Source organism: Prionailurus bengalensis, chromosome C1, assembly GCF_016509475.1.
Source record: "Prionailurus bengalensis isolate Pbe53 chromosome C1, Fcat_Pben_1.1_paternal_pri, whole genome shotgun sequence".
NCBI classification, from domain to species: domain Eukaryota; kingdom Metazoa; phylum Chordata; class Mammalia; order Carnivora; family Felidae; genus Prionailurus; species Prionailurus bengalensis.
Genome location: NC_057345.1, coordinates 222,233,298 through 222,253,674, shown reverse-complemented (window position 1 = coordinate 222,253,674; position 20,377 = coordinate 222,233,298). Strand labels below are relative to the sequence as shown.

At 56.4% G+C, this 20,377-nt stretch overlaps 1 protein-coding gene across 5 annotated transcripts in view; it reads right to left on the bottom strand.

The window, feature by feature from the left end:
- Positions 1-6,701: 6,701 nt before the first annotated feature.
- The window catches only part of PPP1R7 (protein phosphatase 1 regulatory subunit 7), a 30,180-nt gene continuing 16,504 nt past the window's right edge, over positions 6,702-20,377 (bottom strand). For 4 of the 5 annotated variants that reach the window (XM_043578411.1, XM_043578410.1, XM_043578412.1 and 1 more), the window contains exon 10: positions 6,702-7,013. In XM_043578411.1, the coding sequence (XP_043434346.1) occupies positions 6,837-7,013 (177 nt within the window). In that variant the 3' untranslated portion in view covers positions 6,702-6,836. Of the gene's footprint in view, positions 7,014-19,852; positions 19,880-20,377 lie in introns of those variants that run through there. The other variant, XM_043578413.1, reaches the window with a different exon arrangement.

Sequence of the window (20,377 nt, the reverse complement as noted above, 5' to 3'; positions counted from 1 at the left end):
GGTGGGCTCAGCTCTGCTCCCCAGCAAGAGGAGTGGGTGATACCCTTTAATAGACTCGAGGCCTCAGCTCCTCCCAGTGGCGGGGGTGGGGTGGGGAGGGCCCTGGACCCGTTGGGGAGGCTGGCCCGGCCACGCTGACCCTGTGTGTTCCCCACCTGGCCTCAGGACCCCTCTGTGGGGAGGACAGATGCCACTCTCCCAGTTGACAGGTTGGCAAAGAGCAAGAGGAACCCTGTGGCCCAGAAGGGGTGGTTTTGAGTAGGGCCAGCCATCCGCCCCAGTGCAGGTGAGGCACTGACGGCCACCACCAGGCCCACGGAGGCGGGGAGGGCTGAGGTGGAGACGCCGCGGGGGGCTTTGGGGAGAGCTCGTCTAGGCCACATAACCTGGGGGAGGCGGAGGTGTGAGCCCGCAGCCCAGAGTCTTTGAGGTGTCAGACGGCCCTGAGCCAGGGCCTGGCATTGTGACAGTGTGGGCCACGAAGCCCTCCTGGAGAAGTCTCAGGGATCTTAAGCCAACTGGAAGCCTTCCCCACTGTGGTGAGCGCTTCGTGTAGAGAGGACGGGGGATGAGGCCACAGCAGTGACCTCCTCCGTGGTGGCTCCACTGGCTGTCCCTCCGATTGGAGGCGCCCTGCCCAGAGCCACACCGAGCCTTGGCTCTTCTCACCCCCGAGGCCCGGGCAGGCCTCTGGGTAGCAGGGGGACCTTGGAGCTTAACCCGTAGTTCAGGGCATTTGGAGCCCTGATGGCCCGGGGGTGCTCACCCAGCCTCCCTGGAGTCCCTCTCCCCCCTCCTCCCCATGGCCCTTGCATCAGAAAAGGCTCCCACCTGGGACGGTGGCTTCCAGAAGAGGCCTCCGAGGTCATGGCCAGCTTTTCAGCACAAGCCTGGTCTGGGCAGCTGAGTCCGGGCCAGTCCCGTAGGCAGAGAACTGGGAGGGACCCTGCCCGGCGTGGGGGTGGGCGATGGCCACTCACATGTCCTCCCCTCGCCTGGCAAATGGGCCCGGAAGCAGAGTGGCTGGGGCAAGTTCCCCCCCCCCCAACCCCCCCAGCTCCTGGAATGGGATCTGCCTTTGTTTGAAGAGGGGGTGTGGGGCTCTGAGTCTGCAAACAGAGGCAGCCTATTTTCCTAGGGCCCTCACCCAGCGCACATGCAAATGCCACTGTGCTCCCCTTTGTACTCAGGGACGCCAGGGCCCATGTCAGCTGTCGGGCCGTTGCTGTGGGACATTAGGGAGAGGTGGCATCCGGCGGGGGTGGCCACAGATGTGGGCTGTCGTCTCTGCCTGGCAGGGTGCCCGTGTGGGACATGGGGGGACCCAGGTGGTAGAGCCCGTTCTGCCACTTCCTGGGTGTGGCCTCAGGCTACCACGTCAGCTCAGGGCCCACTTCGGTGCAGGGAGGAGGGCCCCGGGCCCCCCCTGGGTCCTCTCTGCTCTGGGCCTTTCTCCCAGGATCCCGCTCACCCGCGCTCAGCCCTCCTCACCAGACACCTGTTGAAACCCCCGAGTCGCACCCTCGTCCTGGCTGCATCTCTGACCCCCACTCTGCTCCCAGGGAGACCCTGCTCAGCGGGTCAAGCTCCCACAGGCAGGGCCCAGCCACAGCTGGGACCCCCTGAGCCTGAGGGTCAAGCGCTTCCCACACAGACGCCGAGATGGGATGCCCCAGAGCCCAGGAAAGGGGTGAGGCAGGCGGAGACAGGAGGAACACCCGGGGGGGTGGGGAGCTCGGCTTGAGCCCCCAGGGCCTCTGTCTGGTGTGGCCCAGAGTTTTCCCAGCCGGAGACAACTTTGCCCTGTGCTCCGGCCAGACACTGCAGAGGAGCATCCCAGGAGGAGGCCAGCTGTCAGGGGCTCCCGGCTCTCTGCTCTTGGTGGCCTCAGGGATGTCTACCTGAGGAGGGCAGCGGGGACAGGTCGCGGGGGACCACCGCGCCCCACGGCTGGAGCCCTGGAGGGACACATGCACGCAGGACACCTTCAAGAGCGGGAAGCTTAGATTTTTACTTTACACGACGTTTCATGGTTTGACATTTTTCCAAGTTGCATTATTCAGGCAGTTTTCAAAGATTAAGAAGAAGAAGAAAAAAGCAAGCAAGCAACGAGCACAGGTGTTTTGTTGGGTCCCAGGTGCCAGGAAGAGCCCAGGGCCCAGACCTGCCACACTGCACGCTGGCCTTTTCCGACTGTGACCTTTTATATTCATCTGTTGAACGTTTAGAGACACATCGGTGGAAGCAGGGGGAAAAGACCTCCCACTGTGGCTGAAAAAGGATCTTCGTCACCTCACAAGAACAGGGAGGTGGGGCACCTGCAGGCCCAGACTCCAGCCTGTGCCACCTGCACCTGTCCCTCCCCTCCAGACGGCAGGTGCCACCGGCTAAGCACGAGTCCCAGCCCCTCCACCCCCCCCCACCCCCCGCCACCGCCGCGGGGCAGCCTGGAAAGGGAGCAGACCTGACAGCTGGTTTACAACCCAATGTGCCTCCTCCCTGGGGTGGGCACACTGCTGCTCTGAACAAAATCACTGGGCTGATGGCCCTTGGAGTGACTGCCAGCTGGGTGCCTCTTCTGTCCTCAGTCACCCGTCCTGCACACAGTCTGAGGGGTGGGCCACGAATGGTTCGCAGTCTTCCTGTATCCTATGTGTTATCCGCTCACTCAACCCCTGCCGTCCAGGACTCATCCCTGCCCCCAGGACTCACCCTTGCCCCCAGAACCCTTCTCTCCTCCCCAGGACTCCCCCCCCCCCCCCCGTCCCCCAGGACCCTCTCTTGCTCCCCAGGACTCATACCTGCCCCCAGGACCCTCTCCTGGCCCCCCGAGGACTCACCCCTGCCCCCCAGAACTCTTCTCTCCTCCCCAGGACTCCCCCCCTGTCCCCCAGGACCCTCTCTTGTCCCCAGGACTCACTCCTGACCCCAGGACCCTCTCTTGACCCCCAGGACCCTCTCTTGCCCCCCTCCCCCAGGGCTCATACCTGCCCCCAGGACCCTCTCCTGGCCCCCCGAGGACTCACCCCTGCCCTCAGAACCCTTCTCTCCTCCCCAGGACTCCCCCCCTGTCCCCCAGGACCCTCTCTTGCTCCCCAGGACCCTTCTGTCTCCTCCAGGACTCATCCCTGCCCCTCAAGAGCCTTCCCGGATTCCACCTCTCTCCCAAACATTCCCTCTGCACGGAGCAAGCACGCCCTCCCCCAGGTGGCCACCGCCCTCTCTGCTCGCCTCTTGCTGCAGTAGGACGCCACCCTTGCGTCCAGCGTGTCTGTCCGCCCGTCCCCCTGCCCTGCCCCTCCCTGACCTCAGGGTACCTCCCCTGCCCCTCCCTGCTTCCCCCTCCCTCTGTGCCTCTCCCTTGCAGCCGGCTGGGGTCCTGCCAGCGCTTACTCCCCATCCAGGCTCTTCCCGCCAAGCGCCCCGAGCCCGGGGGGCTGGGGTTCCGGAATGCTCTGCCCGAGGCTTCACTCTCCCCTCCCTCCGCTCTGCCTCCTCCTCTCTGCTGCCCCCTCGGCCTGCTTCCCCCCACCCCCCAGTGTGGCTCTGGCCCGGTTCTGCCCCTCAGCGAGGTCACCCCACCCCTGCCACCAGGGAGCCTGGCCAAAGGCGCGTTTCTCCCAAACGTGGAGTCACCTTCTAACCTTACAATTGTCTTCCGGTTGCTGTTTAACCTACGCCCGCTCCCCGGGAAGTTCCCAAGGGCGGGTTTTTAAAAATCTTACGAGAAGAAACAAAGGGTCGTCTGGCTCACCGCTGTATGATCCCAAGCACCTGAAAGAGGGAAGGCCGACGGACAGGGGCGGAGGCGTCGAGGGCGCACGCGCCCGGTCGCGTCTCTTCCCTGCAGCCACGCTCCACCTCCCCCCCCCCCCCCCCCCCCCGTCGGGTCAGCAGTATGGCCACGTCTGCCGGTGTCTGTGCCGTCTCCTCACCTCCCTCCCTCTCGCGCCAAACTTGCCTCCTAGTCGGTGTCTTTGCTTGGGGTTGTTTCGGACCACGTGCGCGAGGAGGCGGGGTCCCCGGCTGCGCCTCATTCCCGGCTGTTCCCGCCCTTCCCTCCGCGTCTGAGAGCCCTCCAGTCCGCGCGCGCCCCCGCAGGCCGTCCTGCCTGCGCGCGCGCCCCCGCACGGCGCTCCTTCACGCACACGTGGTTTCCGGGGCCGCAGCCTCCTCGGGGTTGCCCAGCGGGCGCCGCGAGCTGTTCCGGCCGAAGAACCTTTACCGTAGCCAAAGACCCGGCTTGGGTGCGCTTCTGAGGTTCAGGGTGCCCCTGGGGTCCCTCTGCCTGGGCCGTGACGGCACTGCGCCCGGGGCCCACGTGCGGTGCCCTCCTGGACACCCCACGCCGGGAGCTTTCGACCCGGCTAATTTTGGGTAGGGGCACAGCAGCGGCCCATCCCGTGTGTGCCTCTCCGAAGACCGGCGCGCCGGGGGTGGTCGCCGGGCCCTCTGGCTTCCCTGGATTGCCTGCTGTCGCCTTCGGCGGGTTTCTAGTGGGCTCTTTGATCAGGCCTCTGCCAGTTGTAAACACTGGGAGCATGTCTCTTCACCTGCTGTCTGTGGTCTACCCGTGGTGTTCCGTGCTCTACAGGGATGTTATTTTTGCGTAGACGAACCCATCCAAACCGTGTCTGTGGCTGCGCTGCGGCCATCAATGCTCTCCTCCACTGCGGCTCACAGAGGGGTTCCCGCACTTCGTCCCGCCACCCGTTTTCCCGGTCACTCCGAGGTTTCTGACCCCGGGCCACGCAGGGGGCGTCCTGTACACAGCAATGCTTCTCGGCACCGTCTGGGGCCGGGACCCCACCAGCCTGGTCCGTAGCTTTTAGGATCCGGCAGGAAGCTGCCTCCCTCGACCCTTGTCCAAAGTTTCACGGTTCAGTGTGGATCTTAAGTTTAATGAGCTTCTCAAATATTCAAGTGGCGCTTGGTCTGGGACTGCCGGTTCTGCACACCCTTCCCCCCCTTTCCCCGCTTCCCCCCTGTACATTTCCTGGGTCTGTTAAAGCACAGAGGCCGGATGTTAGTGGGACTGGGACTGGCTCTGGGCACGTGTCCCCACCTCATCCACACCAGAGGCTGAATGCTTACCTCCTTACTGTCCTGTTTGCCCGAGGCTCTCTGGGTTTCTTTTCCTACCCATGAGGACAAACCTATCCTGTTCGCAGCGACTTTCACCACATGGCTCCCCATGCACGTGTTTATAAACGATTGCTCCTTTTCTTCCACGCCATGGTGAACACATGTGCCGTCTGCCGCTACCCGCGACGCTCTAGCTCCCAGATTAAAAAGCGGTGACCTCGTGGTTCACATGGCCCACTTTTCGGGGCGCGTCTCGTGCCCGGGCCAGAATGCGGTCTCTGCGTCACAGAGGGCTCTTTGTCAGCTGTGTGCTCATGAATGAAGGTCCCGCCGGGTGTGGCCTGCTGCTCCGGAATGACACCTCCACCGTTCTGTGGTTCATCTGACGGGGTTGTATTTGGGTGGATGATGCCTGTGAATAATGCTCCCAGCGGTGGCAGTCAAGTCCCGGATGCTTGTGTCTAGACTGTCTTTCTTCTTACTTCTAGGGCTGTAATCTGAAGACCCTTTCTGGGGCCGCGCCCTCCCGACCCCTTCCCGGAAATTTGCTTCCAGTGGGCAGGCACTCACAGGGACAGGCCACACGATTCATCCTGGTGAAGGTGAGTTGGGAACTAGACGTGACCTTAAACTTCAGGCCAACAACTGGCAGGTCCACAAATGTTGGCAGGGGTCACCTGGTCGCTCGCAGACCTCTGACCTGCTCCCTGGCTCTCAAGAGTGGCCTGTGCAGGCTACTCATCAGGATCTAGAGCAGGACCTTCCAGAGCTCTCTGTGACGACGGGAACGGGTCCCCCTAGTGAGACGTGGCTACTGAGCACCTGGAATCTGCCACGTGCAACTGAGGAACTGAATCCTTTATTTCATTTTAACAAATTTAAGTTTATGTTGAAGCAACCACACATGATGGCAAGTGGCCCCCATACTGGACAGGGCAGCTCTAGAACCTTGGAGAAGGGACCATGGTGACCATGATTCAGTGCTCTTTCTGCAGAAGGGAAATCTGAGACCCCGAGAGACCCTGGATGAGTGTTGACGTAAATTTTCTAAAAAACAAGCCAACATGACAGGGAAAGACCGGGAAGTGATGTCAGAATCTGCCAGGAGGTGGGCTCTTTGGAGAAAGTCTTGAACAGAGACTTGGGCGGGTCCGCACTGCCAGCGGCACGGGCAGCCGTGCGTGTGGGAAGCGTCTCCTCTTGCGGGCGGTCCGGGCCCCGAAGAGCTGAGGTTGGGTCGGCAGGGCAAGCCCGGGCAGCGGTCAGCAGGGGCCTGGTGCATGGCTGCGACCATCTAGGAGCCGGGAGGGTTGCAGCACGCAGGGCTGAGCCATCCTGTGCCCAGTTTTGTTTTTTAAATACATGCAATTAGAAAAACTGAGGCATCACCTGGTGTTTAAGACCAAACAGCTTTGGAGGCCAGGCCGGCCACCGAGTGCCCCCACCCTGGGCAGCGCCCCCATACCCACCGGCCCGCCCTTCTCATGAGGGCCGAGACCTCCCGGAGAGGAAGGAGGAGACTGATGTGGCGGGAACACCACAGGTGGGACCATGACCGTCTAACTAGAACACCGCGTGGCGGCATCCCGGAGCGGCGCGGGCGTCACACACGGCGGTTATCACTCAGTGCCTTTTTATTGCCATTGGGTTTGTGACTGTTGAGAGTGACGGCTCGAGGAGCAACGGGCAGATAAAAACCGTGGCTGGGAAGTTCTTGTGAAGAGAGGGCCCGGGCGAGGAGCCGGGAGGACTCAGAACCGGACGAAGGTGGCGTCGATCTGCCGCACGGTGGGCAGGGCCAGCATGATCTTCCGCCTGTACTGGGGGTCCTTCTGCAGGGGGTTCCGCTCCAGGTACACCGTCTCCAGGCTCTTGGCTGCCTTCAGCTCGTCGAGGTCGCTCCAGCTCTCGAGGAGATTGTCGTTCATCTGGAGGACACACACACACACACACACACACACACACACACACACACACGTGCGTTAGAAAAGCTTGTAGGACTGAAGGGCCCGAGCCTCCCACCCCACACCTGGGCACGAGGCCACAGACGCGCTCCCGTCCTCCCCACTCTGAAGACAGTGTGACTTGGTATTAAGTCTTCCTGGTGCCCTCATGGAACCCTGTCACCGCTCGGTACCTCCCGGCCACCTTCCAGCAGTGTCCCACGGGAAATGCCCTTGCTCATGCCCAGGACTTGGGCCACATCACCACGAAAGGGGCTAATCCAAGTTAACATCAGCGGAGAAACGATCAGAGCAACACCGAGGACAACCCCGCCCCATCTCCTGGCAACCTGTCACAGTAGGTTCGGTTTCTGTTTCAGACCCATTCAGTCATCCCCATGGCCTGACGGCACGCTCTGCCTGTGACATGGTCAGCAGGGCAGCAGCCACGCTGACTAAACGTCCATCTGTCCCCGAAGTTGCCTCTGGCTTGTCCCACTGGGATGCCCCTTGCTGGGGTCTGTGACGTAAATGCCCGGCCACCGCTCACCTTGCATGGCTGACATGATGGCCCCAGGATATGAACCTGGAGGAGGGGCTCAGAAGTCTGAGTTACAGGCTCAAAGCAGGTTAGATTTCACCCTCCTGATCCTGCCAAGGCCCACCTGGACAGGACCCGCCAGAGCCAGGGAGAATTCGCTCTTTGAGCCACCGTCAAGACGAGGGCATGGTGGGCCTCTGGATTTAGAGTGCCCGTCACGGCACGTGCTTATGACGCTCAGTCCACACCTGTCCTGTGGATGGTGGTGGCTCCTCCGTGGGGGGCGAGACAGGAGGCTCAGAGGGTGAGCCACCCTGGCTTCTGCCAGTTCCCCAAGAATCTGGCAGAGGACCACGTGAACACAGATGGCGGGACAGTCTCTGAAGGCTAGATATAGCCATCCGCCCCGGGGGGTGCGGAGGCGAGGGCGTAGGCCGGGCGGTCCTGCAGGCGCCCTCAGCAACCAGCTCCAAGAGATTTCAAAGAGCCCTGATGGGTAGTGTCCGCCAGATTCTGTGGTGTAAACGCCCCGCCGTGGCCGATCTTACGCTACCCATGCCACGTCCCAGACCGTGGCGCCGGGGCGAGGCACAGCTGGCTCTGACAAGCAGGGCAACCTGACTCCAGCAGGTCATTGGAGGGTTTGGATGACAGGAACTGTAAAGTTTTATTTTTATTTAAGTGATCTCTGCAGCCCATGTGGGGCTCACACTCGTGACCCCGAGATCAAGAGTCGCATGCTCCACCGACTGAGCCAGCCGGGTGGCCCGGATGACCAAGCTTAAACGAGGCGCCAGCCGGAAAGCCGCTGGGAGCGTAGGCATCACTAACAGGGGGGTGCCACACCAGCCTCACGGCCTGCTGGTCTGACCCCCCCAGTTCCAAGCGCACACAGGCCGAGGGCAGGTGCGCTCCTCCCGAAGGGCAGGGGCAGGTCCGTCCTCTGTGAACCTGCGGCGGGAGCCGGGGTGGGTGGAGGCGACAGCGTGGCCCCTTTCATCTTCACCTCTGCGTACAGAGGAGCGACCCACGCGCACGCAATGGGAAGGAGGCGGAGCCTTTCCAGGAACCCACCTGTGGCCCCTCGGCAGGAGCGCCAGGGGAGTTCAAGCGCTGCAAGCCAAGAGCACGTTAGTCGGCATGGAATTCTGGGACACTGCCTGGCCTTTGGGTCTGAAACACTGACACGGTGGCTCAGCATCTGGGCGAATGCGTGAGAACCTCTCACGTACCAGGCTCTGTTCTAGGAGCTGGGGTTCGGCAGCGACATGACATGGGCGTGGCGGTGGGGACTTTGAAGGACTGAGATGGCGGCCCTGGAAGGGTTGTGGACTTGAATCTGGTCACGGTCGTGTGGAGAGTGCTGCGCATTAGAAAGTGGTGTTAATGGTGCCGGTCAGGGATGATGGTGGCTTTGTGGCACGGTGTTGACAGCAGAGGTGCAGAGAGGCTGGATTCTGGGTGGAAGGGGGAGGGAAGGCGTCGTCTTGCATGTGATGTGTGAAAGGAGAAACAAAGGAAGATTCTGAGATTTTTGGCCCGAAGAACTGGGAGGCTGTTGAACAAAATGGAGGAAGGACAGCTTGGGGAGGGAGGCTCACGGGCTCAGGACGTGCTGCTGGGTTTGGGGGTGGGTAGTCAGCCAATGACGTCCTGCGCTGGGCACACAGTTGTTGCTGCAAATCCGGAGCCCAGGACAGACTCGGGCTGGGAATATAAATATGGGTGCTGGGAGCAGACGGGGGTACTTGGACTGGAGAGGCTCATTAGGCAGAGAGAAGGCCCAAGACCGGACCCCGGGCAGGCACTCCAGCGTAGAGTGAGGGGTGCGAGGGACACTGAATCCAGCCACATGTCTGCTGGTGGAGGGAAGCTTCCAACACGCCAGGTGTAGCACAGGCCCCGACCGCTAGACCATCTTGGCTGGTGGGCCACACCGTGGCTGGGGGGTGCGTGCCCGTCCTAGGCCACGGGGAGAGCTTGCTGCTGAGTGAGTCCCAGGGTGGAGGGTGGAGGTGAGTGACAGCCAGCCAGACGAGAGGTCTCCCGAGCAGGCTGCCTGCAAAGGAGGGCAGGGATGGTGGAGGGGGGTGGGTTGGGGGGAGGGGGTCACGGTCAAGGAGAGAGGGCAGCCTTCAGGACAGGAGAGGCTGCAGCCCGTCTGTGCACGGGTGGAAACGCTTTTACGGGCTGGGGCAGGGGCGTCACTGGTGGGTGTCCTTGAACGAAGAGGAGGTGGCCGCAGAGAACCGCCTACATCTGCCGTGATGGGGGGCCGAGAGTGAGTTTCTCTCCACGCAAGGACGTCCGGTGAGGGCGGAGGAACCTGACCCGGAGAAGATGGGCTAAGCTTGGCTCGAAAGGCAGGAAGGCACTGCGGGGAGCATGGCGGGCCCAGCCGAGGCGAAGTTAACACCTTCTGCAGGGTGAGCCGGTCGAGCAGAAGGGGGTGACGATAGCAGCCTCCTGATGTAGGAGTGGTGTGGGGGTGAGCACCTAAGAAGGCGAGAGACGGAGAGGGGGCCGGGGTCCCTGGTGATGGTCTCGATGGGGCAGCAAGCAGGTGGGAATGCCGGCGGATGGAGCGGACTGCGCGGAGCTGGCAGCCACAGGGCTCGGGGTCCGTTGGGGGGTGTCAGCAACCGTGACTTTCGGGGGGGTGAGGAGGCGCCAGGCCCCTGGGACACCGACACGGACTCAGAGAGCAGCAAGGACCGCGCGTGGCAGGGGCAGTGCTGGGTGGGGGCGAGTCCTGACATCTTCAAGGAAGGGAGGGGTGAGGCCCCCGGGGTGGAGTGAGCACACCAGGCTGCGTGGCGGGAGGTCTTTAGGGAGGAGGAAGCACCGTCTGGAGGCGGGCATGAGAACGAGACACCACAACCCCCCTCCAGGCCCAGAGTTAATTGGCACCAAGGGTTTGGTTTCTTGTGACAACTTCTTTTTAAGCACAGATCATATTTTCCTATTTACAGATCTGTGATTTTAGACCAAACGCTAGACATTGTGGATAACGTGCTATCGACACTGGATTCTTTGAAGAGAATGGATTTTTTGTTCTACTACCAGCTGATCAGCACGACGTGCGTGAACCCGGTTTCACTCTTTGTCAGGGTCCCTCCGACTCGGTGGGGACTGACCTCCAAACACTACCTCTGGAGATAGTTTGAGCTTGATTTCGGCTTTATTTAGGGTGGGTCTGCGGTAGGTCGAATCTGAGCCTGGGGTCCTTCTGTCAGGAACGGCCTCTGTGGAGTCTGGCCCGGATGCTGATGGTGTTGGCAAGCTCTCTCTACGTGGGCACCGCACCCCCGCTTTGCCACCGCGTGAGCCTTGAGTGGGGCGGCCTTGGGCCCAGACGGCTTGGGCCTCGGCCACGGTGTGCTGGGCCCCTTCTCTGCACGGCTACCCCCTCTGCAGTGCCTTATGCCTTGTCTTGCCATAAACTTTGACCACGGGTCCTGTTCTTCGCTCCACAGTTGCCACGCCTCCCCGGGGCCACAGCCTCGTGCTCCGCCCGAGTAGAGCCAAACCACATCTTGTGCTTGCTCATGGCTGGAGCCAGTCCGCTACCCGCTCGGCAGCCACGGCCAGAACGTCTGCACTAATTCCCCGTGAGCCCGCGCACTCCCAGACCTACTTGGGCGAGGAACGCTCTTTTCACATGACTTCTTGTGGGCCGAGGGTGCCACCTGCTTCGGAAAGTCTAGGTTTCCAAAACCCAGGTCTCGGCCCCGCGAAGGGACGGAAACCTGCAAGAGGGCCCGGACACTGAGAAGGTGCTCTGCCGTCGGCCTGAGTGGTGCATCCCCTGGAGGGGACGCTGGAGAACAGCTCCTTCAGGACGCATTCTCAAGTGTTATTCGATGAAGCATAAATCTCCCCACCCGTGAGCCGCTCACACGGCCAAATGCAAAGTGGGCACGATTAGAAGTGCCGGGGAAGCAGTCCATCCACCGCCAAAGTGGACAGCCACCGAAACGGTGCACACACGTACCTACGCTCTGACCTTAACACAGCAAAATAAAAGTAGCAGTACAGCATTCTTTAGAAGAAATAAGGTTTTTTGCAACATAGTCTGCTTAAAAACCTTTTCATAACATCACAGTGGTGGACTCAGGCTGTCAGCTCTGGCACAGGCGGCCGCACAGCGCCCGGTCCTCTTCTGGTTCAAAACACACGTTTTCTCCTATCTGCCCACCGCACGCTTGCCGTCCTGCACGTCACGGTGCCCGCGGACACCAGCGTGCCGCCAGTTCTGGGGGGGAGACTATCTCTATAAAGTCCAGATTCCAGCATTTCGGGTGATCCAGTCGGCCTCAGGCCAGTTTCCTCCAGGATCCCATCAGTGCGGAACTGGAGATTTCACTCCTCCCCACTGGAACACTGGAATGATGTCTTGGATACAGATAACTTTTAGAGTCTTATCTTCATGTTTCCAAAATGGAGCGCAAAACCATTCCCTTGTATTGTTTCCACACACAGTTCAGAGTCTCCTGAGCCCAGGCCGGGGCAAAGATGTTATACTCACTGAGGGAAAACACGGCACCTCCTGTTCCCCGTTACGTTCTTTACAACCGGGGCATAAAGGAACAGGGTGGGGTGTGACCCTTAGAGAATATCTCCCCATAAGGTACAACTTCTAGTCTCTTAATCTAGAACATTTCCCACCTTCAACTCACATTTTTTTTTTTTCTTCTGTTAAATGAAATTGACTTTGTGAAGAAACTCAGTTAACTTTCCTGTGGAATGCCCCTCGTTCGGATGTACCCTCTGGCTCTCTTTTGGTGTCACCTAGCATGTTCTCCTAGCCCCCGTGTTTCCTGTAAACTCAAAGTTAGGTCTGAATGCTTGGTTAGAGCAAATAAACATTTTTGGCAAGTACGTTTTATAGATGACTCACATGGGGGGCGGGGGGACACAGCATCAGGCTGTTGCTGTCAGGGATGGTAAATTTGGTCATATGGATGAAGTTGCCCTTTGCATTTAGCAAATTCTACGTGGGGCGGCACACGGCAGACATCCAGCTCTTCAGTGATTTTAGCATCCGGTGATGAGGTGGCCTGAGTCCACGACTGGAATTCTGCTTTTGACGGTCTCCCTGCTTGACATCTTCCCAGCAGACTGCTTGTGGTTTTTGAGACCCTAACTTCACAGGATGTATTTCCCATTACGATGGTTTTTTGTGGCTGATATTTATATAGAAGATTTACATTTAATTTCCCGTAAACTCAGTGACATCTTAAAAACAGAGGTGGGGAAGAATTCTCAAGGTGCATCTTGTAAGTGACTGGTAGAATATCACAACCACCTATTTGTGGACAATCTGCAGGGCATTTCAAGAAAGGGGACGTGGGCCTTGTGTGCTGCTGGCGTCAGAAGAGGTGTCTGTTACTTCGTATTCAGGTACGGATTCAAGAGGGAGAGCCAGACAGAGTCCCTGGGCCCGAGGGCAGCCTCTTCATAGCCCAAGCACAGGGGTGGGCTCCTGTGGCCTCTGCCATGTTTTGTTGGAAATGAGTTGGTAAGGCCCACACACACTTGTGGGCAGGGGTCACATGGGCACGAATGCCAGGACCTCAGTGAGGGGGACACATCATGGGTCATCTCCTGTGGTTTCTATGGATGTTTTCTCCTTGTTCTGGGTGGCACTTTCCTGCCTCTCTGCACACTGGCTGCTGTGGATGCCACACTTCTTGCAGCCTGCGTTTTGTTGTCCTCCTCTAAAGAGCGGTGTTCTGCGAAGCCTCCTGGTCCTGTGAAGGCCTGGTCGCAGGCTCCGGGAGAGTGCTGCATGTGCCTCTGACGTGTGGCTGTGCTGGGCTGTCGATGCGCTTTCTGGGGTGTCGGGCACAGCCGTCCCGCCCTGGCAGGTTGGAATGCGGTGCCTCCACACGCTGCGTGGCATCCGGAATCTCCGCCCGGCCTGACGTCCTCAGCTGTCCTCTGCCAGGCCTGCTGCCCATGTGCAGCTTATTCTTCGGCTGAGGGATCCTCAGGCTGACTTCTCTGGCTTTGTCTCCGTGTGGCCATCGCCCCGCTGCGAGGCTGCCCTGAAAATTTCAGCCCCGGGAGCCCTAGCTCCGATTTCTGCTTCCTTTGCTTGGGGAAACCGCAGCTCTGTGTCTGGGCCCACCTGTGTGTGGCGAGCACCCTTGGCTGAGGGCCGCGGTGTGGACACGGTGGTCGCCCCGAGCCCATGGTCTGGAAACAGCTACTCCCTATGCCTGCCCATGTGATAGCTGTTTGTGCGAGATGGGAAGACTGACGGCCTTTCCTCCATGCCTAAACCTGGCCCCAGATCCAAATCCAACACGACAGGCCACACTAGTGTGACTTTGTATTTGTGCCTATTTTCTTGTATGTGGAGTATTCGGAAGGATCCTACTCACATTAGTATATTTATCCTGTAACATATTTAAAATAGTTTCAAAATCATAACACCAATATTATCACTAATAAAACCACCAAGGGACATTCAAGATCCTTTAGGAGTTCTTTCTGTGCTTAGGATGCAGCTCCCAAAGGCCGTATGGTCAGAGAAGTCTTTCCTGCGTCACTGTCTTCTGTGTCGTTATTGTAGGAATTTGAAATATTGAGTCGTTTGTTTCGGTCCACTTAGAATTGTAAATTAAAAATGTTTAAAAAAATGCATAAAGCATTTTCAAAAACCAAAACTCTGCAAAATGATGTGTTTGGAGAAGACACGGTCTGCTGTTACACCCTCCACCTTCCCCTCGGGCCCCACGGGCGACCGTTTCTGCAGGTTGATGCTTCTGGGGTTTCTCTCTGCAGAAAGGAGGGACACGTGTACCCGCTCTGATTTATACACTTTACACACGCACGCACTAACTTCTGCGCAGCACGCTGCGTATCTGGGCTCGTCCACGCCGACTTCTGGGAGCCGGGATGATCTGGTGAAGGGGAGGCTATCTAGACAGCTCCCAGCTCAACTGCTGCCTTCTTGCTCGGCCCCACACATCTCCCTGCCTGTGACCTTCGCCTTTCCCTCAGCTGGGGACCAGTTTCTGCTGACTCACCATCGATGTTTCATTTGGAACTCACTCCCTTCTTTCTCACCCCGCCGCGACCTGCCAGGTCTGCTCACGTGGCCTCAGTCACCTGTGGGGCAGCAGGAGAAGGGTCTCGGCCTCCGCTGGCCTCCACTGGCCCCTGCACTCCCGCCAGTATGGAGCACACAAGGCGGCCACGTGGCTCACCTGCTCGGCCCCTGCTGACAGGCATGCGTGGAAATACACCTCCTTCTCTTTTTCTTCCCGAGATAAAAATGTTCATTGCCGAGGAGTGGGAAATACAGCAAGGGAGGAAAAGAAAAAGATAAAAATCATGCGCGGTCTCGCCACAAAAGGAAGACCGCCGTTAATGTTCTGTTCTGTCTTCTTCGGCCTTCTCTGGGAGCCGCAGAGCCGATCTTGGCGGGAGGCACTGGCGTCAGCTTCACCTCTGCTTCTCTTCGAATGTACTTTTCCATGCTTTGGTTTTCAATCGCGAGAGACATACGTGCTCACCATGGAAAACTTGGAGGAGCCGCAGAGTAGAGAGAGAAAAAGGAAACCGCTGTATGTGTGCAATCCAGAGAGCAGGGCTTCTCGTTTCTGCCCACGTTCCTCTGGCCTTTCTCTGTGTGCGCGCGTCCACGTGTACTGCGTTCACCAACACCCGGATCTGCCCCCAATACTTGGCACCTTCCTTTTTTCCCATCAACATTATGAGCATTTTCCTGTAATTAAATCCCCTTTACAAACGTCATTTGAAAGCCTTGCTTTATAGTAGCATATTTCATCGTGTGGCCATATCATAATTTATTACTCCCTAAGTTGGAGAGAACATATGAATGATACAAACTTAAAGTTTCAGAAGAAAATCTGGACAATTGTTTTTATAAGTTTTGGGTTTATGACCTTTTCTAAACTGACGCTAAACGCTGAAAACCAAGGAAAAAACAGATTTCTCGTTCTTCTTTGTAATCTGATCTTTTTCTTTTTTACAACGAACAGAAATACTTCTATCGTTAGAAAATACAACAAAGCTATTTCCAATGTAAAAAAAAACCAACAAACCCAAATCCTGATGTCTGTGTATTTTTGTACATAATCTTTGACTTTCTCATCATTTTGTTAGGTCTTAGATGTGAAAGTTCCAAGGCTCTGAATGCCCCACAGAACACGTGTCAACCAGAGTCCCGCCGGCGCCCAAGGGAGTGCTCGCCACAATGCACGCCTCATTCTAGCAAAGGCTTTGTCAACCCGACCATCAAAACACCACATCTCACTGTTTCAGTGTATTCTAAAAATTAATAAGTAGGAAACGCTTTATGCACCTACGAGCAATTGTTACTTCTTATTCTGCGACATGCCTATTCGTGCTCTGTTCCCCACCTCCCGTTTTCAAATGGCGCCCCTCTAGGAGCTGTTTTTAATACAGTGACCCTCAGCTCACGTACCTGCATGGGGTCATTTTCAATGTTATCCACAGCTGGTCTCCACCCAGCTACCCAAGCTTCCTCTCCTAAATTCCTGCCTCTCATTCAACCGAGCGTGTGCCAGGCACTGTTCTAGGGGTTGGTGAGGCAACACTGAGCAAAACAGAGAGACTCCTCTGCCCCGCGAAGCTCACGGTGTGCCGTGGAGGAGTGAGAGAGAAAAGTGAAAAATTACATGAAGTCACAGGACCTCCACTTCAAGCGAGGGAAGGACTGGAGCGGGACTCCACTTTTCTGTCGTAAACTGGAAGACAGGACAAGTAACATGAAACTGCTGTTTGCATACACTGGACAACAGGTGACACGGGACAGTGACTCCAGAGAGCAGGGAAAAGAGGGAGGTGAGCTCTGTGTGCCTCTGGCCTTCTGTCTGCAGGCAGACTGTGGACCACCGGGGAACCCAAGTAGAGCCTGGAGGCCACAGTGAGTTGAGACAGTGAATCTGGTTTGGGAAGGCAGAGGCAGCTGGGATTTCTGGAGAGGAGTGAGCTGTATAGGAAAAAAGCTCCAGAAGGGCACCCAGTGTCCCCTTGAATCTTGGACTGACAACTGAGTGTGGATGGTGGCGTGAAATTACAGGACCGGCCACAGCATAGAAGCCACGAGGCGCCAGAAGCAATGAACTGGGCAAGGCCAGAGCTCATGCACGGAAAGGACATGTTTGCGCCGTCACCAACCAGAGGCAGAGACCTCGTTAGACGCCCAGGGCATTCACTAGAGACCCAAGAAGGGTCACAGCCTAGAAACAGAGCAGAGTAGCCTTAGAGGACAGGCTTCGTAGATTCACACTGATAAAGCTGAAAGTGAGCCTCAAAAGGATCAGGTTCACTGTCTGCCAGATATACAGGCCAATACGCTTTAAAGGAAAGCAAAAAAAAAAAAAAAAATCCAGAGTCAATAACTTCACATCCTTTTAAAAAAAGATTTTATTTTTAAGTAATCTCTGTACCTAGTGTGGGGCTTGAACTCACAGCCCTGAGACCAAGAATTGCATGCTCTACTGACTGAGCCAGCCAGGTGCCCCAATAACTTAACATCCTAATGGCCAGCATCTAATACAAAAATTACTAGCCACGTGAAAAAGGAAGGCTTCAAGGGAAACACAAACATTAAGGAGAGAAACGGAATCTATAAAAAGAGAACCAAACTTTTTTTTAGAGTTGAAAAATATAACATCTGAGCTAAAAAACTGACTCCAAGAGCTTAACAGCATATGAACATTGCAGACGATCATGACCTTACAGACATAGGAACAGAAATCATACAAACGCAAGCACACAACATAAAAGCCAGTGACCCAGTGACCAAGCACTGGACAACATATGCATAATTGGAGTTTTAGGAAGAAACTGGGGGAAGGGGAGCAGAATAAATTTTGGAGGAGATTATTTTCAGAAGTTTGCTGCATCTGATTTTGAAAACTATAAATTCACAGATCCCCAAAGCTCAACAGCACGTGACCTTCAAGTTGCAAGAAACAAAAGTGATGATAGAACATAAATAAGCAGCTGGAGGGAGACAGGGGTGCCTGGGGGGCTCAGTCGGTTGAACATCCGACTTCAGCTCAGGTTATGATCTCACGGTTCGTGGGTTCAAGCCCCATGTCGGGCTCTGTGCCGACAGCTCGGAGCCTGAAGCCTGCTTCGGATTCCGTGTCTCCTTCTCTCTCTCCGCCCCTCCCCCACTCACGCTGTCTGTCTCTCTCTCTCAAAAATAAACACTAAAAAAATTATATATTAAAAAAAAGCAGCTGGAGGGAGAGAGACATGTCACACAGAAGGGGCGAGAATGACTAACAGTTTCTCATCAGGAACGGTGCAGGCTGGAGCACAATGGGACACGTATGAAGTGCTGTAGACAAACCCCCCAAACTGGCAAACTAGAATTGTGGAGCTGTAATCCCATGCTTCAAAAATGAAACAAAATAAAGAGACTTTTCCAGACAGATCGAAGCTGAAACAATCGGTTTACAACAGGCTGCACGATAAAAAATTATTAAAATTCTTCAGGTGGAAGGGAAATGGCACAACGGAAACCACATAAAATAATGAAAAAATGCCAGAAATGGTAAAATAAGTGGATTTTGTTGTTAAATTTCCTTAAAAGATAACCGATACAGCAACACGTCACGGGGCTTACATCTCTGAAAAGTAAAACATAGGGCAATGTCAGCTGTTGGAGAGGAATGGAAGCACACTCCTGTAAGGGACTTACATTATTTGTGACGTGACACATCATTCGAAGGCAGACTGTGATAAACTGAAAATATATTTTGTGATTCCTAAAATACAGCATACAGATACAAGCAAATTGCGTCAATAGTGAAAATAAAATAGACTACCAAAAATAATGTTTTTCTAATCCAAAAAGAAGGCAAGAAAAGAGAAAAAAAGGAACAAAGAACACATGGGACAAATAAAAACCGAATAGCAAGATGGCAGACCTAAACCCAACCACTGCACAAAGTGTAAGTGAATGTAATTGTACTAAACGTGAGCAGGGTAAATACTGCCCTTAAAAGGCAGAGATGGTCAGACTGGATAAAAAAGCAAAACTGACGTGCTGTCTACGAGAGACGTATTTTACCTATCATGAAGACAGAGGTTGAGTAAATGGATGGAGAAAGATACCCATGGAAACAGTAACAGGAGAAAGATAGAACGGCCAGATTAACACGGGAGGTAGAATTCAGGACAAGAACAAAGAGGGCAGCGCGGAAAAGGGACATTCCATATGATGAAAAGACAATGCCTCAAGAAGACACTATAACCCTAAATGTGTGTGCAGCCAATAAAAACCTTAAAGATACAAGGAGCAAAAGCCGGTGAACCGAACGGAGAAAGCAAAGCCACGGTTATGTTTGGGATATTCCAACATCTTTCTCTCAGTAACTGGCAGGACAAGCAGAACATCAATAAACACAGGATTTGGGTGATTAAAATTTTATTAAGCCTGGCTTCCTGTTTCTCTCTCAGAGACCAGCTCATAGCTAAGCAAACCCTACATGTGATAGGAGCACAGCAGAGTTTGAGAGCTCCCAGTTTGCAACCTCCCTTCCTGAAATGCAACTCCTCAGTGGTAAAATGGCACAACACCGCCTGCTTCGCAGGGTTGCTATGATCAGCAGATCAGAAGAGGAAGCAGTCTGGACACCATCAAGCACTGTAGGCTCTGCCTCATCTGACTGTCTTCATCTGCTTTGTGTGTTACAGGGCAGGGCACTATCCACCTTCCAGCAAGTGCCAGCCTGCCTGCCTGCCTTCCCGATGGCCAGGGTGCCCAGCTGGCCTCTGCCTGTGGTCTCAGCACCCCGTGTCCCATGCTCTTGTCCCTTGGCAGGGCATGTAGAAGCAATCGCACATTTCAGAAACACTGCTTCAGTATCAGCTGGTTTCCCAAACCTCCTGAAACGTTCTGCCAGGAGCCCTTTCCCTGTCACCCAGGTCCCCTGCCACTGGACTCATTTGGTTGTTTGGTTTCTCTGTGTGGTTCCCCCGCCTCTCCAGAGCCAAAACTCTTTGCTCTGATCCAACCAGCCTATCCGCAGCCTCACCTTCCTTCGGGGGTGGGCTGCACGCTACACCCACCAGGCTCGTGGCACCTCACCGGTGCCTCCAGCCTGACACCCTTTTCCCACCTTTCTACTTCTGGTTCTGGTCTCCCCAGATTTGCTCTGGCACCACAACCTGACGCGACCCAAGACCCAGCGCTATCGGTAAGGGGCAAAGGTCGTTTTCACGGCAGGCTACCCGTGTTGTCGGGAAACTTGGAGGAGTTTTTGAGATGACGTAAGCAGGGTCAGCAGCACGGCTATGGAAGGAAGAGTCATGTCTCAGACTCCACGCACACACGGCCTGGTCAGCTGAGCACACCCAGGACAACGCTCGCTTCAAAGGATCTCAGGGTGAAACGTGTGCCACGATCCGCGCACGGGCCCCCAGCCCGGGGACAGGCAGCGCACACACGTCAGGAGAGCACGCCACAGAATCCCGACACTGTGGCCCTCAGCTCGGTGACCGTCGTGCAACGCTTTAGAGGAGTCAAGAAGTTAGGACCTGCGACGTGCTGCTTCCCTTCCTACTTCTTCCTCCCGGCTCTGGGATACCACTCCCCAACCCACACCTGTTGGCCTCAGAAAACACGAGGCAGAGCCCGGGAGGACTGAGTGCAGAGAGCCTTCCGGCTTCTCCCGTGCTGCTGCGGTCTATCTGCACTGAACGCACTAGCTCCCGGGACGGGTCTGGAAAGCTCTCGGTCACAGGCCACTCTCACCCTACGGACCCGGGCCTCTCACATCTTCTTGTGCGC